This window comes from Cyprinus carpio, chromosome B4 (genome assembly GCF_018340385.1).
Source record: "Cyprinus carpio isolate SPL01 chromosome B4, ASM1834038v1, whole genome shotgun sequence".
Lineage (NCBI taxonomy): Eukaryota > Metazoa > Chordata > Actinopteri > Cypriniformes > Cyprinidae > Cyprinus > Cyprinus carpio.
This window is the reverse complement of record NC_056600.1, coordinates 5,597,701-5,611,319: the sequence shown is the minus strand read 5'-3', so window position 1 is coordinate 5,611,319 and position 13,619 is coordinate 5,597,701. Positions and strand designations below refer to the sequence as shown.

Sequence of the window (13,619 nt, the reverse complement as noted above, 5' to 3'; positions counted from 1 at the left end):
TGTAGGAAAAGCAAATCGAAGATCTTATAACAAAACTTTAATGAAATACAAAACAGTGTAAAAACCGTAACTCATCAACCACGCAAAAAAGATTAGACACGCGCATTCAACACGGCACCCTTAACTCAAGATGTCCGTGTTTTCAAAGTCGCCAAAAAAGCGTTAACAGCAATTAAACCCCGATTAATGAAGCGCGTGTGGAAACGTGAAACCATTGACAGTAAAATATGCTTGCCGCTGAGAAGTTTACTGATGGCACCTGCTATTTAAAAGGGAAAAAAGGAGTAGCTGCAGCACCATTATAAATAATGGAGAATTTCTCATCCTCTCGCCCCTGGAGCAAAGAGGGGGGGTTTGTTGGGTGGGTGAGGGTTTGAGTGGAGCTTTTTTTTATCTTGTTAATAGAAAGTGCAGGCCTTCGTTAATATGCAGGGGCCGTGATGGCACTTCTCAAGTGAGGAGACAACCTGCAGCTAGACTCCACCATTAATCAACTTCAGACTGCCAGTTGCCTCGGACACCATGATCCATGTTTTTAACTCCAAATGGATGAATATCTTTACCGACTGTCAATAAATGTAGGGAGCAGGGTAAAAAAATGGTGAAAAAACATGGAGTGGTTTGGCGAGGAGCGGCGAGATGCCGAAACGAGGGCGGAAGTAAGGTTACTAACAAGAATAATAACTCTGTCATACACAAACAAGGCTTAACATGATCTCGGGCCCTTGGCAGGGAGAGAGGTTTGTGCTACCATGATAAATCTGACAAAACCTAATTATTTCTGACACGTCGGATGCATCAGGAAATCCCGCTGGACTGGAGAGAGAGAGAGAGTGAGAGAAAGAGAGAGGACTCCTTATCAACTAGTCTCTGTATTAGGCCGTGTCTGGCTGCTCTCTCCTGGGTCACGCTCATCAATGGCACGGGGAACTTTGAATATGAAAAGAATTTTAAAAGGTACAGATTACTTTAATATTTATAGCAAAATAGATTAATATTCAGATGTGGAAGCGCCGGGATGTTTCTGTCTCCTGTATTCGGCTACGTGCGCTGGAGAGAAAGGGGCCGACTACGACAGACCGCCACAATGATATATTTCACCCCCTCAAGAAATACCTGCGATTGCGAATTAAAAAGTTCTCCTTCCTTTATTAAAGCAATTAATTCAAGCACAATGGCATTTGGTCGTCAGACAATGTAATCTTTAGTAAAGATAGCTCTCGTTGGTGTGTCCATCGGCCATTACTAGTTATTTTTATGTGACTTTGACATGGTTTCATATCATTTTCATAGGTTTATGGAATTTGTTATTGGAATTTCCATTAGTTCTTATCATTTAACAGGCATGTTAGCCATAAAAACATTGGTGTAATGTGTGCAATCATCTATTTTGTCATTGTAACAAAATGGTGCTATAAAAGACGTTTTTGACTGTCACTGCTCATTAATAAAGTTCTCTCTTGTAGTTTGTTGCAATTTTATACAATTGTGTCATTTTTGCAACTTTATCATTTGCATAAATTCACTCTCTGCCATTTTTACAATGATAATGATGCTAAAATGTTCACAGACATCTATTTTGCCATCAAAAAATTGTGTAACTTTCCACCTGCCACAATTATATACAAACTGATATGCACTTAAGGATATTATGTAGCAACAAATAATCAAGCTTTAGTCTTCAAACAACATAATTTTGGGATTTAATGCAATCACCTGCAATTGCATAAGTTTTTGTCATTTTAATTTGTCTTAATTTTCTGCTCATTACAAAAGTTCTTTTTCATAGTTTTTTGTAACTGTAATTTTAGCATTTTTATGTAATTTGTTCATTCTCATCATTGCTCTGCAATCTTAACAATGATGCTACAATCTATTTCGGTATCAAAGTAGTACATAGAAAGTTCACCTGTGATTAAAAAGAGATTTGTCATTTGTAATTCACCATGTTTTTATTAGGTCTTATCATTTTGCTGACACTAGAGCCATAAAATTTAAGCTATAATGTTAGTAAACATCCATTTTGTCATAATAATGTTTGATGGGGCTATAAAAGACACCGCTGACCGTCAACGCTCACCTTAACGTTCCACAGGCCACATTTATCGTACAATAACAAACAGATCTACTTAAAGATATTACAGCGAGACAAATGATCCCGGTCGGTCCGACGTTCCACTGGCCATTAAGCTCGACACAGGCCTTTACTCCTAATGTGAAGAAGCATGGCTTACAGCTTTCATTTGCATTAATTATAAATCAGCGGCATGCTTGTGAGGTCGGAGGAGGAAGGAGAGAGGAAGAGAGAAATGATTAGTCCTTGCCGTCCCTTCTCCACTGTATTAAGATGTCAGGATGAGTCATTTTGTGTTTAATGAGAGGCTGGCATGAGAAAATCTGGAGCAGGAGTCTGTGTGTCTGTAGACACTGGCACAGCGCTTGAGCAAAGACGCTTCCCATGCCCAAAATGATCAGAGACAACTACCACTGCAAACACTACCAATTTCAAACATGTTTGTGCAAATGTGTGGGTTTAACAGTGTTTAAAAAGATTTATTGTATGGTTCTCTGGAATGCTTGATTCTGATTGGTCAGTTGCAGCACAGTGATGAAATATTTATATTTATTAATTATATATATATGTATTCTGAATAATAGCTGCTAAACAATATTGAAGTTTTTTTTTTTCTTTTTGCCACAAAGCATTTTTTTGCAATATTGACTGCACATAATTCCTTAAATTAAGGAAAATTACAAATATTTAACCAATTTTACTTTCATAAAGTGACATATTTTAGAGTAAGCAGTGGATAAACAGTAAGTAAAATTACAATTTTCTCAATTTAATCCATTGAAAATTCACTTGATAAAAAGTGCATTTAAAAAAAATAATGATTAAGTTTTTTTTCATATTGAAAATATTTTAGATTATCTTTGTATTTTCCTCTAAACAAAATACAGAAAACAGAATGTCAAAAATCATGCATGTGCTCATACACACACATCTAGTCAGACAGAAGCCATTAATGCAACATGTTCAGAGAAAGGTTAGTCTAATTGTTCTGTTTCTCAGGAGACAAAATGTGAATATGTTGTCCTCTTTAGCCTCTTCATTATTAAATGCAGCCCCGAAAAAGCCACCCGCAAAACATATTTCTTCCATTTTGAGCATGTAGAGGTCATGTAACAGGGACTTCACCTTTATTGAGCATTTATGTCTTAACGCTTCGGCCAGAAAGAAAGAAAATATGACAGACAGACAGGCAGAAAGAGAGAGAGGGGGGTCTAAAAACACCAGACTTAACTGTCCGTTATTAAAAGTTAAATAACCTGAGGGAGTGAATACACAGGGATTCTGTCTGGATCTCAGATTTGGCCCACTTCACACTACTGTCCCACTTCTGAATCAAACACACTCCTATTAACACACATTTCCAGAGTGTGCAGTGTGTTTTTTTTAGCTAATAGGGTCTTTGGGTTAGCATTAGTAACTCTGTGTGCGTGTGCAGGTCTGACGGCGTGCGACACGCTTCCCGCTGCCCTTAACGCTCGTGCTACTATCTTTGGCTCGGTAAACACAGCCATCCAGTATGAGTGACATCACTGATTAGGGCGAGCACATGTTCTATATCACCATTCCTCTGACCGGCACCGCATTAATCTTTCATCAGCTTGTGCTTTCTCTCTCTCTGTCTCCTTCTTTCTCTCTGTGAGCCATTAAAAAAGATGGAAAGGCAAAGATTTTTAAGTAATTAATGATATAGTTAGCTGCTAAATATTAATAGGAACGGTCTTGCATAAAATATAACATCTAAACCTCTGCGATGCGGACAGTGGGGTAATTACAAGGGAATCTATAATTATGGCAGCCTTCACTTCTTACCTATTTATACTGTAGGTAAGAGCTGTAATCTAAGAACCATATGTACACTTAACCTTCAGGTCTAGATATATATATTATATTATATATATATATATATATATATATATATATATATATATATATATATATATTTGTATGCATATGTAATTTAGGAACCTTGTGAATACTTATATCACTGCTAGTTCAATGCAAAACAATCTAAAAAAACTGATTGGCCGGGATCATTTGTCTCACTGTAATATCTGTAGATCTGTTTGTTATTGTACGATAAATGTGGCCTGTGGAACGTTAAGGTGAGCGTTGACGGTCAGCGGTGTCTTTATAGCCCCCATCAAACATTATTATGACAAAATGGATGTTTACTAACATTATAGCTTCAATTTTATGGCTCTAGAAATGAATTTGGAAATGAATTTAGAAATGAGTGGATTTAATTTAAACAATTTAGGAACCTTGTGAATACTCATACCACTGCAGAATCAGTGCTAAAAATCTGAAAGAACTTAAATAATTGTGTATATCTTTTTTTATAAATAATATTAATAATTTTATTTTTATTTTATTTCTATAATAATGAGTTATTTTAGGATCTTAAATACAAAATAAAATAAAAATTGACCCCATATACCATATGCTGGTGTACTTCATGATTAAAAAAAAAAAATATATATTAATATTTATAGTATTAGCAATATTAGCTAATAAAATAGGCCATTTTTCATGATCCAATCAAATCCTGTTGGATTAAATCAAGCCCTGCTAAATATTTTGTAAACACGTCACATTACAGACTTTAAATGTGCCATTTTATGTCTAAATGCATATGTGTGTGTGTGTGTGTGTGTGTGAGAACTCACAGTTGGGTCTGTGGGGAGTATCCGGGACTGCTGTGTCCGTTAGTGTCCAGGTGATCTAGTGTGCCGTTGAGATCTTCATGCATGCTGCCCTGTAATAGGCCGGTAGGGCTGCCGCTCATCAGTCCTGGAGGACTCGCCCCCATCATACCTGACGCGCTATTCATCAAGCCTGGATTACCCAGCAACGGCAAAGAGGTCTCCGCCAACGCAGCCTACGAGAGAGAGAGAGGGAGAGAGAGAGAAAGAGAGGGAATAGTTATACTCAAGCATTTTCAAGCCTTTTCAGCAGTCGGCATGTCACAGCACACAGCTTCCAGCTCATTCCAGATTATCTCCTCTTTTTTATCGAGTTTCTTCCAAATTATTGCTGAAGAATCAGTATGATAAAAACAGATGAGAACTGCCACAAAAGTGGCAGGAAAAAGAAACAACGGGAAAGTTTCTAAGTTGCAAAAAAAACAATCTCTTCACCTTACAAGACAGGCCTCAAATGAACAGTGAATAAAGAAAGCCAGAGCATCCACATGATAATGAAACCATCCAAAACTTTACCTCAAAACAGTCAAAGAAAAAAAAAAGACTCCTGACATTTTTGCCTCCTGCACATTAAAGTTATATACAGTAATTAAATTTTAAAGTTTTTGCCACGAGCACCTCGCTGGCCGACACTGCGAAGCCAAATCATTTATGACAGTTTGGATAAATATTAATGATTATGCCCTCGCATTTGCAAAGGCTGCTATCAATCTGAGGCCAGGCTGGCAAGAGAAGGTACCTGCCTCTACCACACGGTGTCCTTCTAGACTCTTACTGCCTGTGCCAACCACACACACACACACACACACACACACACTGCCTCTACCACACGCACACACACACACCACACACACACACACACTACCTGTAAACTGGCGTTGAGAGCCGCCCCATAACCCAGACTGGATGGCAGGTTCTTGACCAGCGTTGGACTCCTGAACACAACAACACAAATGTTGAATTATATTTCTATTAATCTGACTGTGATAGCATCTGAAAAACATTTATAGTGTGTTTGTGAGTGTGTACCCTGTTATCTTCTGAGATCTGCGTTTCTGATATTCCATTTCGTCCACGGTCCACACGGCACCCTTTACGTTCTCCACCCGGACGAAACACTTGTGCAGACTGAGGTTGTGTCGCACTGCGTTCTGTTAGACATGCATACATACAAAAAAATTGTAATGAGTGCATTTATTTCAATAAATGTATTTACTATGCATGATTTATCAGTGAATTTTATTCTAAAAAAAGTATCATTCTTTAAAGCTTTCTGTTGGTGTAATCAAGGCCTCATAGCTGATGAAAAATATCACAGACTATTATCTACTGCTAAACACTATTGTTGTTGTAACATACTATGGCAGTTATTTAAATGATGGTAGTTATTTTAAAGATTAATGGCTGTAATAATTAGGAAATGTAGATGATTTGGGTTTATAAAATAAAAGGAAAAAGGAAAATCAAGCAATAATTCAAATTCCAAAAATATATTTATTCAATTGATCAAAATGACCCATAAACACTCTTTCATAATCAAGAAGCATGAATAAAAAATAAAGAAATATGGCGAGTATTGTACGTCGCCATAAAAGAATCTAATTAAAACATGTAGCAAAGAAGCCAAATAATAACCTTTGCTCATATTACATTTTTTTCATGTTTTATTTGAGGGGCGGGTGTTTTTTTTGCTCTAAGAAAAGGGAGAGATAGGAATAACCCCCCCCCACCCCATAAGCAGATCTCGCATCTGACCTGAAAATCCCAGGATTTGATTGATCTTAATGCCCATGGCTCTGAATATGATAATTTAATATTAATGAGCAAATGAGCAGTTTTATTATGCATGCTATATAGTTATAACTAATAAGCTGGCGGGGCTGAGAGCTCGATCCCCCAAGCTGAGCTGATGAGACCAAGCACAGATATTAAATCACCTTTCATTCCTTTTTAAAAATTCTCTCTGTTAATCAAATGACAAGCCCGTCACCAGCCGGCCGTGCCCCGGCCCTCACAAAAGAACAGGGAGGCTCCGAATGGAAATTCCTGCTCCGCTATTATAGAAGGAGGGGACCCGAATATGCCGAAAGCCCCTGCTTTGCCTCTTTGTTCCAGTCGGGACCAGATTAAAATATGGAGTTGATAAGGACAGAAGCGAAGAGAGCTGGAAACAGGGATGCATGTGTGGCTACAAGGCCATAAAATGCCTAAAAACGCTCATCCGTGCATCTCCAAACACACGCTCCGGCAGTAAATGAGTCGTGGCCCAGCATGCATCTGTACGGGGAGCTATTGCACACCCTTGTGGAGCTGTAATCATACACCAGCATCATTAGCAAGCCAAATCCAAATTAATTCACTTTGCTAAATCTAGTGCTGGGAAATGCTTCGCATGCTGATGAGAGCTGGAGAAACCTTTGAGAGGACCTGTGTCGGAGTTAAAATAGAAAGGGAAAAACGGCCGTGTATCTTATCGACACACACCGTGCTCTCCTGTCTAAAAATAAAGGATGGTTTTTATTGTATCATCCTTTTCTTTTCATCCCCATCTGACAATGTATTTGTTGGGACAGAGATACAAATGAGTCCTTTTGTACTGGGAAATAAAGTGTGTTTCTTGGATGACAGGGGCATTAGCGCTTTAGAGCCAAGCGGGTCTTAACCCCTCTCTCCATTTGTCTTGTTCTCTTTTGCTTTTTGTCTTGATGCACGATTTATAGTGTGTATGAAGCCTCGACCGACATCAACAACAACAAGAAAAGGATATATCGGTGTGTGTCTACAAGGCAAACAGCCATCTTTCAAAACTAATTAACCAATAATATGCAGGGTGGGGAGGGAGAAAAAATTAAAAGGAGACACTGAGAACGGAAAGCAGTAATACGCCACGTCTAACAAAAGGTGCTGATGATTTGAGTGGCTGGTTAGTAATTAGCGCATCAGAGCGCACACCTCCCCATCAAGACTCGGCTATTAATTGCACCAAATTAGAAAACGATATCAGAGGCTGAATTATTCTTTCACTTGTCACAGAGAGAGAGAGCGAGAGCGAGATAAAGAGAGAATTTGTCCTTTTCAGGAGGCAGGTTAAAAGAGGCGCGATTGCCGTTGAATGGGCCATGTCCCTTGCAGGCCTCCGTAGCACGTTACCTTCCAGGTGGCGGCGTTGCGTCTGAAGTAGGCGAAGGTGCGCGTGAACCAGCTGTAGATTTCGTTGAGCGTTAGCTGCATGTCACCTGACTCCATGATAGCCTGCGATGAGATGCCATTAAGCGCTACGTTAGAAACTGGAGTGCGTTGAGGCACTCTCACCCAGATTTAATTCAAGCAGCAATTAATTACAATCTAATCAGGCTAAAGCTAATTTATTTCCCACTCACCTGCCTGATGAGGGTTGCATAAGTAAACGGCGGCCTGACGTCGGCGTTCTTGTAAAACTCGTAGTTTGGGGCAATCTCTGTGGAGAAAATAAAGAAAGAAAGCAGCAGATAAATAAAAAAATAAATAAATAAACCCAAATGTCGCCACCTGGGATAATTGCTAAACGTGTCTCCGCCAGGAATTCATTCAGGATTTTATCAAATTAAAATGAGGGGTGAGTTGGGGGGTGGGGGGGGGGCACTTCAAATCAGCATTTTACATGTCCAACTAAATACATTTTTAATTAATCTCTCTCTGGAGAAATCTTAAACATTAACACGCTCGTGAAATTAGAGCCTGCGTCGATATTTTGTATGTGTTTGAATAATTCATGCCTTCCCCACTGCTCCAACACTTGCGGAAGACCAGTAAATATAAACATCAAACAAGATGTTTTTACATGCATCGCCTTCTTGAATATTGCATCATTTTATATTTGCCTGTAATTAAAATGCATTGAATATTGATGATTTGATTTTAGCCCCATTTGCATAAAGAGCGAACGAAAAAAAAGCATCTACGAACCTGAGGACAAGGCCATGGAGTATTTGTCGGTGTGGCGTCTGCGCATGGCACCCATGCTGGGTACATTGGCGGGACTCAGGACGTTGGGCACCTGGGGCATCTGGGAAAGGGGTGTGACTGGAGCGGTGGGCGTGGTAGGTGTCTGAGGTAAGTTGGGGGGCGAGATAGACGGGAGGTTCTTTGACATGGTGACGCTGGAGACGAGATTCAGCTGTAGAAGAGAGAGAGAGAGGGGGACTGAAAGGAGTGCTGGCTCATTCCTACAGCTGTGTTTCCCCTAATAAGCAAAGGGAGGAAGCAGCCAATCTGCACTAATTACAGGATGAAATTGTATCATAAGAATTCTAATTAGAGCACGCTGTTAAAGATTCTCTAATGATCAGGCTGTGAGTTATCCCGGCCCATCTCTATCCCATAAGAGCTCCCTGGATGCAAAACACACACGCGGTGAGAAGAACATCACCTGGCTTCCTGCCATGACCTGGTGTCCTGCTAGTGATTCATCTCGCTCTCTTCCTGTCTTACCACACAAACACAAGAGTCAGGTTTTTTTATCAATATGCACATATCTTCTGCTTTGGAAAAATTGCACCCTAACCCTTTAGTCTCGCCGTTAACTCCTTCAAATGGTAATGACATCATTACATATTCAAACCAAATTGCCTTTAATTGCGAATTGGCAAGGAGAATTCCGGTGCTATCAGAATTGAAAACAATTCGGTTGGACATCACAATCATTTGTGGCACGTGTTGATAAATACAATGAAATGTCAAGCCGGGTATTCTCAGGCGGCTGCTCTATAGACAAATTACAGCTCCACTTAACGATAATGAGATAATGCCAACACAGAGAGTGGCCATGCGCTATACCACTTCTCGAGAAATCAATGACTCCTCTAGGGGAATGTTATATCCTGGCTAACGACTGGAACTAAGACCTTGAAACGAAATTAATGACAGAGACACGTTGTCTACCCGAGGGACATCTTAGCAAAAGGGTAAACGGTTGTGTTGTTGGACATTTACATTACATGCTAAGTAAATACTTGTGTCTTAAACCTGAGGGAGTGAATACACAGGGATTCTGTCTGGGATCTCAGATTTGGCCCACTTTTCATCACTACTGTCCCCACTTCTGAATCAAACACACTACCTATTAACACACATTTCCAGGTGTGCAGTGTGGTGTTTTTTTTTTAGCTAATAGGGTCTTTGGGTTAGCATTAGTAACTCTGTGTGCGTGTGCAGGTCTGACGGCGTGCGACACGCTTCCCGCTGCCCTTAACGCTCGTGCTACTATCTTTGGCTCGGTAAACACAGCCATCCAGTATGAGTGACATCACTGATTAGGGCGAGCACATGTTCTATATCACCATTCCTCCGACCGGCACCGCATTAATCTTTCATCAGCTTGTGCTTTTTCTCTCTCTCTGTCTCCTTCTTTCTCTCTGTGAGCCATTAAAAAAAGATGGAAAAGGCAAAGTTTTTTTAAGTAATTAATGATATAGTTAGCTGCTAAATATTAATAGGAACGGTCTTGCATAAAATATAACATCTAAACCTCTGCGATGCGCGGACAGTGGGGTAATTACAAGGGAATCTATAATTATGGCAGCCTTCACTTCTTACCTATTTATACTGTAGGTAAGAGCTGTAATCTAAGAACCATATGTACACTTAACCTTCAGGTCTAGATTATATATTTATATATATATATATATATATATTATATATATATATATATATATATATATATATTTATTTGTATGCATATGTAATTTAGGAACCTTGTGAATACTTATATCACTGCTAGTTCAATGCAAAACAATCTAAAAAAAACTGATCGGCCGGGATCATTTGTCTCACTGTAATATCTGTAGATCTGTTTGTTATTGTACGATAAATGTGGCCTGTGGAACGTTAAGGTGAGCGCTGACGGTCAGCGGTGTCTTTTATAGCCCCATCAAACATTATTATGACAAAATGGATGTTTACTAACATTATAGCTTCAATTTTATGGCTCTAGAAATTAATTTGGAAATGAATTTAGAAATGAGTGGATTTAATTTAAACAATTTAGGAACCTTGTGAATACTCATACCACTGCAGAATCAGTGCTAAAAATCTGAAAGAACTTAAATAATTGTGTATATCTTTTTTTATAAATAATATTAATAATTTTATTTTTATTTTATTTCTATAATAATGAGTTATTTTAGGATCTTAAATACAAAATAAAATAAAAAATTGACCCCATATACCATATATGCTGGTGTACTTCATGATTAAAAAAAAAATATATATATTAATATTTATAGTATTAGCAATATTAGCTAATAAAATAGGCCATTTTTCATGATCCAATCAAATCCTGTTGGATTAAATCAAGCCCTGCTAAATATTTTGTAAACACGTCACATTACAGACTTTAAATGTGCCATTTTTGTGTCTAAATGCATATGGGTATGTGTGTGTGTGTGTGTGTGTGAGAACTCACAGTTGGGTCTGTGGGGAGTATCCGGGACTGCTGTGTCCGTTAGTGTCCAGGTGATCTAGTGTGCCGTTGAGATCTTCATGCATGCTGCCCTGTAATAGGCCGGTAGGGCTGCCGCTCATCAGTCCTGGAGGACTCGCCCCCATCATACCTGACGCGCTATTCATCAAGCCTGGATTACCCAGCAACGGCAAAGAGGTCTCCGCCAACGCAGCCTACGAGAGAGAGAGAGGGAGAGAGAGAGAGAAAGAGACACGGGAATAGTTTATACTCAAGCATTTTCAAGCCTTTTCAGCAGTCGGCATGTCACAGCACACAGCTTCCAGCTCATTCCAGATTATCTCCTCTTTTTTATCGAGTTTCTTCCAAATTATTGCTGAAGAATCAGTATGATAAAAACAGATGAGAACTGCCACAAAGTGGCAGGAAAAGAAACAACGGGAAAGTTTCTAAGTTGCAAAAACAATCTCTTCACCTTACAAGACAGGCCTCAAATGAACAGTGAATAAAGAAAGCCAGAGCATCCACATGATAATGAAACCATCCAAAACTTTACCTCAAAACAGTCAAAGAAAAAAAAAAAGACTCCTGACATTTTTGCCTCCTGCACATTAAAGTTATATACAGTAATTAAATTTTAAAGTTTTTGCCACGCGAGCACCTCGCTGGCCGACACTGCGAAGCCAAATCATTTATGACAGTTTGGATAAATATTAATGATTATGCCCTCGCATTTGCAAAGGCTGCTATCAATCTGAGGCCAGGCTGGCAAGAGAAGGTACCTGCCTCTACCACACGGTGTCCTTCTAGACTCTTACTGCCTGTGCCAACCACACACACACACACACACACACACACACACACACACACACACACACACACACACACACACACACACACTACCTGTAAACTGGCGTTGAGAGCCGCCCCATAACCCAGACTGGATGGCAGGTTCTTGACCAGCGTTGGACTCCTGAACACAACAACACAAATGTTGAATTATATTTCTATTAATCTGACTGTGATAGCATCTGAAAAACATTTATAGTGTGTTTGTGAGTGTGTACCCTGTTATCTTCTGAGATCTGCGTTTCTGATATTCCATTTCGTCCACGGTCCACACGGCACCCTTTACGTTCTCCACCCGGACGAAACACTTGTGCAGACTGAGGTTGTGTCGCACTGCGTTCTGTTAGACATGCATACATACAAAAAATGTAAAAAGTGTAATGAGTGCATTTATTTCAATAAATTTATTTACTATGCATGATTTATCAGTGAATTTTATTCTAAAAAAAGTATCATTCTTTAAAGCTTTCTGTTGGTGTAATCAAGGCCTCATAGCTGATGAAAAATATCACAGACTATTATCTACTGCTAAACACTATTGTTGTTGTAACATACTATGGCAGTTATTTTAATGATGGTAGTTATTTAAAGATTAATGGCTGTAATAATTAGGAAATGTAGATGATTTGGGTTTATAAAATAAAAGGAAAAAGGAAAATCAAGCAATAATTCAAATTCCAAAAATAAATTTTTATTCAATTGATCAAAATGACCCATAAACACTCTTTCATAATCAAGAAGCATGAATAAAAAATAAAGAAATATGGCGAGTATTGTACGTCGCCATAAAAGAATCTAATTAAAACATGTAGCAAAGAAGCCAAATAATAACCTTTGCTCATATTACGGTTTTTTTTTTCATGTTTTATTGAGGGGCGGGGTTGTGTTTTTGCTCTAAGAAAAGGGAGAGATAGGAATAACCCCCCCCCACCCCATAAGCAGATCTCGCATCTGACCTGAAAATCCCAGGATTTGATTGATCTTAATGCCCATGGCTCTGAATATGATAATTTTAATATTAATGAGCAAATGAGCAGTTTTATTATGCATGCTATATAGTTATAACTAATAAGCTGGCGGGGCTGAGAGCTCGATCCCCAAGCTGAGCTGATGAGACCAAGCACAGATATTAAATCACCTTTCATTCCTTTTTAAAAATTCTCTCTGTTAATCAAATGACAAGCCCGTCACCAGCCGGCCGTGCCCCGGCCCTCACAAAAGAACAGGGAGGCTCCGAATGGAAATTCCTGCTCCGCTATTATAGAAGGAGGGACCCGAATATGCCGAAAGCCCCTGCTTTGCCTCTTTGTTCCAGTCGGGACCAGATTAAAATATGGAGTTGATAAGGACAGAAGCGAAGAGAGCTGGAAACAGGGATGCATGTGTGGCTACAAGGCCATAAAATGCCTAAAAAACGCTCATCCGTGCATCTCCAAACACACGCTCCGGCAGTAAAATGAGTCGTGGCCCAGCATGCATCTGTACGGGGAGCTATTGCACACCCTTGTGGAGCTGTAATCATACACCAGCATCATTAGCAAGCCACATCCAAATT

General features: G+C 39.2%; 1 protein-coding gene across 1 annotated transcript in view; it reads right to left on the bottom strand.

Annotated features, from left to right (window-relative positions):
• LOC109064006 (forkhead box protein P2-like) overlaps positions 1–13,619 on the bottom strand; it is a 73,839-nt gene that overhangs the window by 3,051 nt on the left and 57,169 nt on the right. The window contains exons 12-16 of the mRNA XM_042722700.1: positions 8,157–8,233; positions 7,927–8,028; positions 5,806–5,927; positions 5,642–5,711; positions 4,741–4,952 (exon numbers count right to left, since the gene is read on the bottom strand). Coding sequence (XP_042578634.1) covers positions 4,741–4,952; positions 5,642–5,711; positions 5,806–5,927; positions 7,927–8,028; positions 8,157–8,233 — 583 coding nt within the window. The remainder of the gene's footprint in view (positions 1–4,740; positions 4,953–5,641; positions 5,712–5,805; positions 5,928–7,926; positions 8,029–8,156; positions 8,234–13,619) is intronic.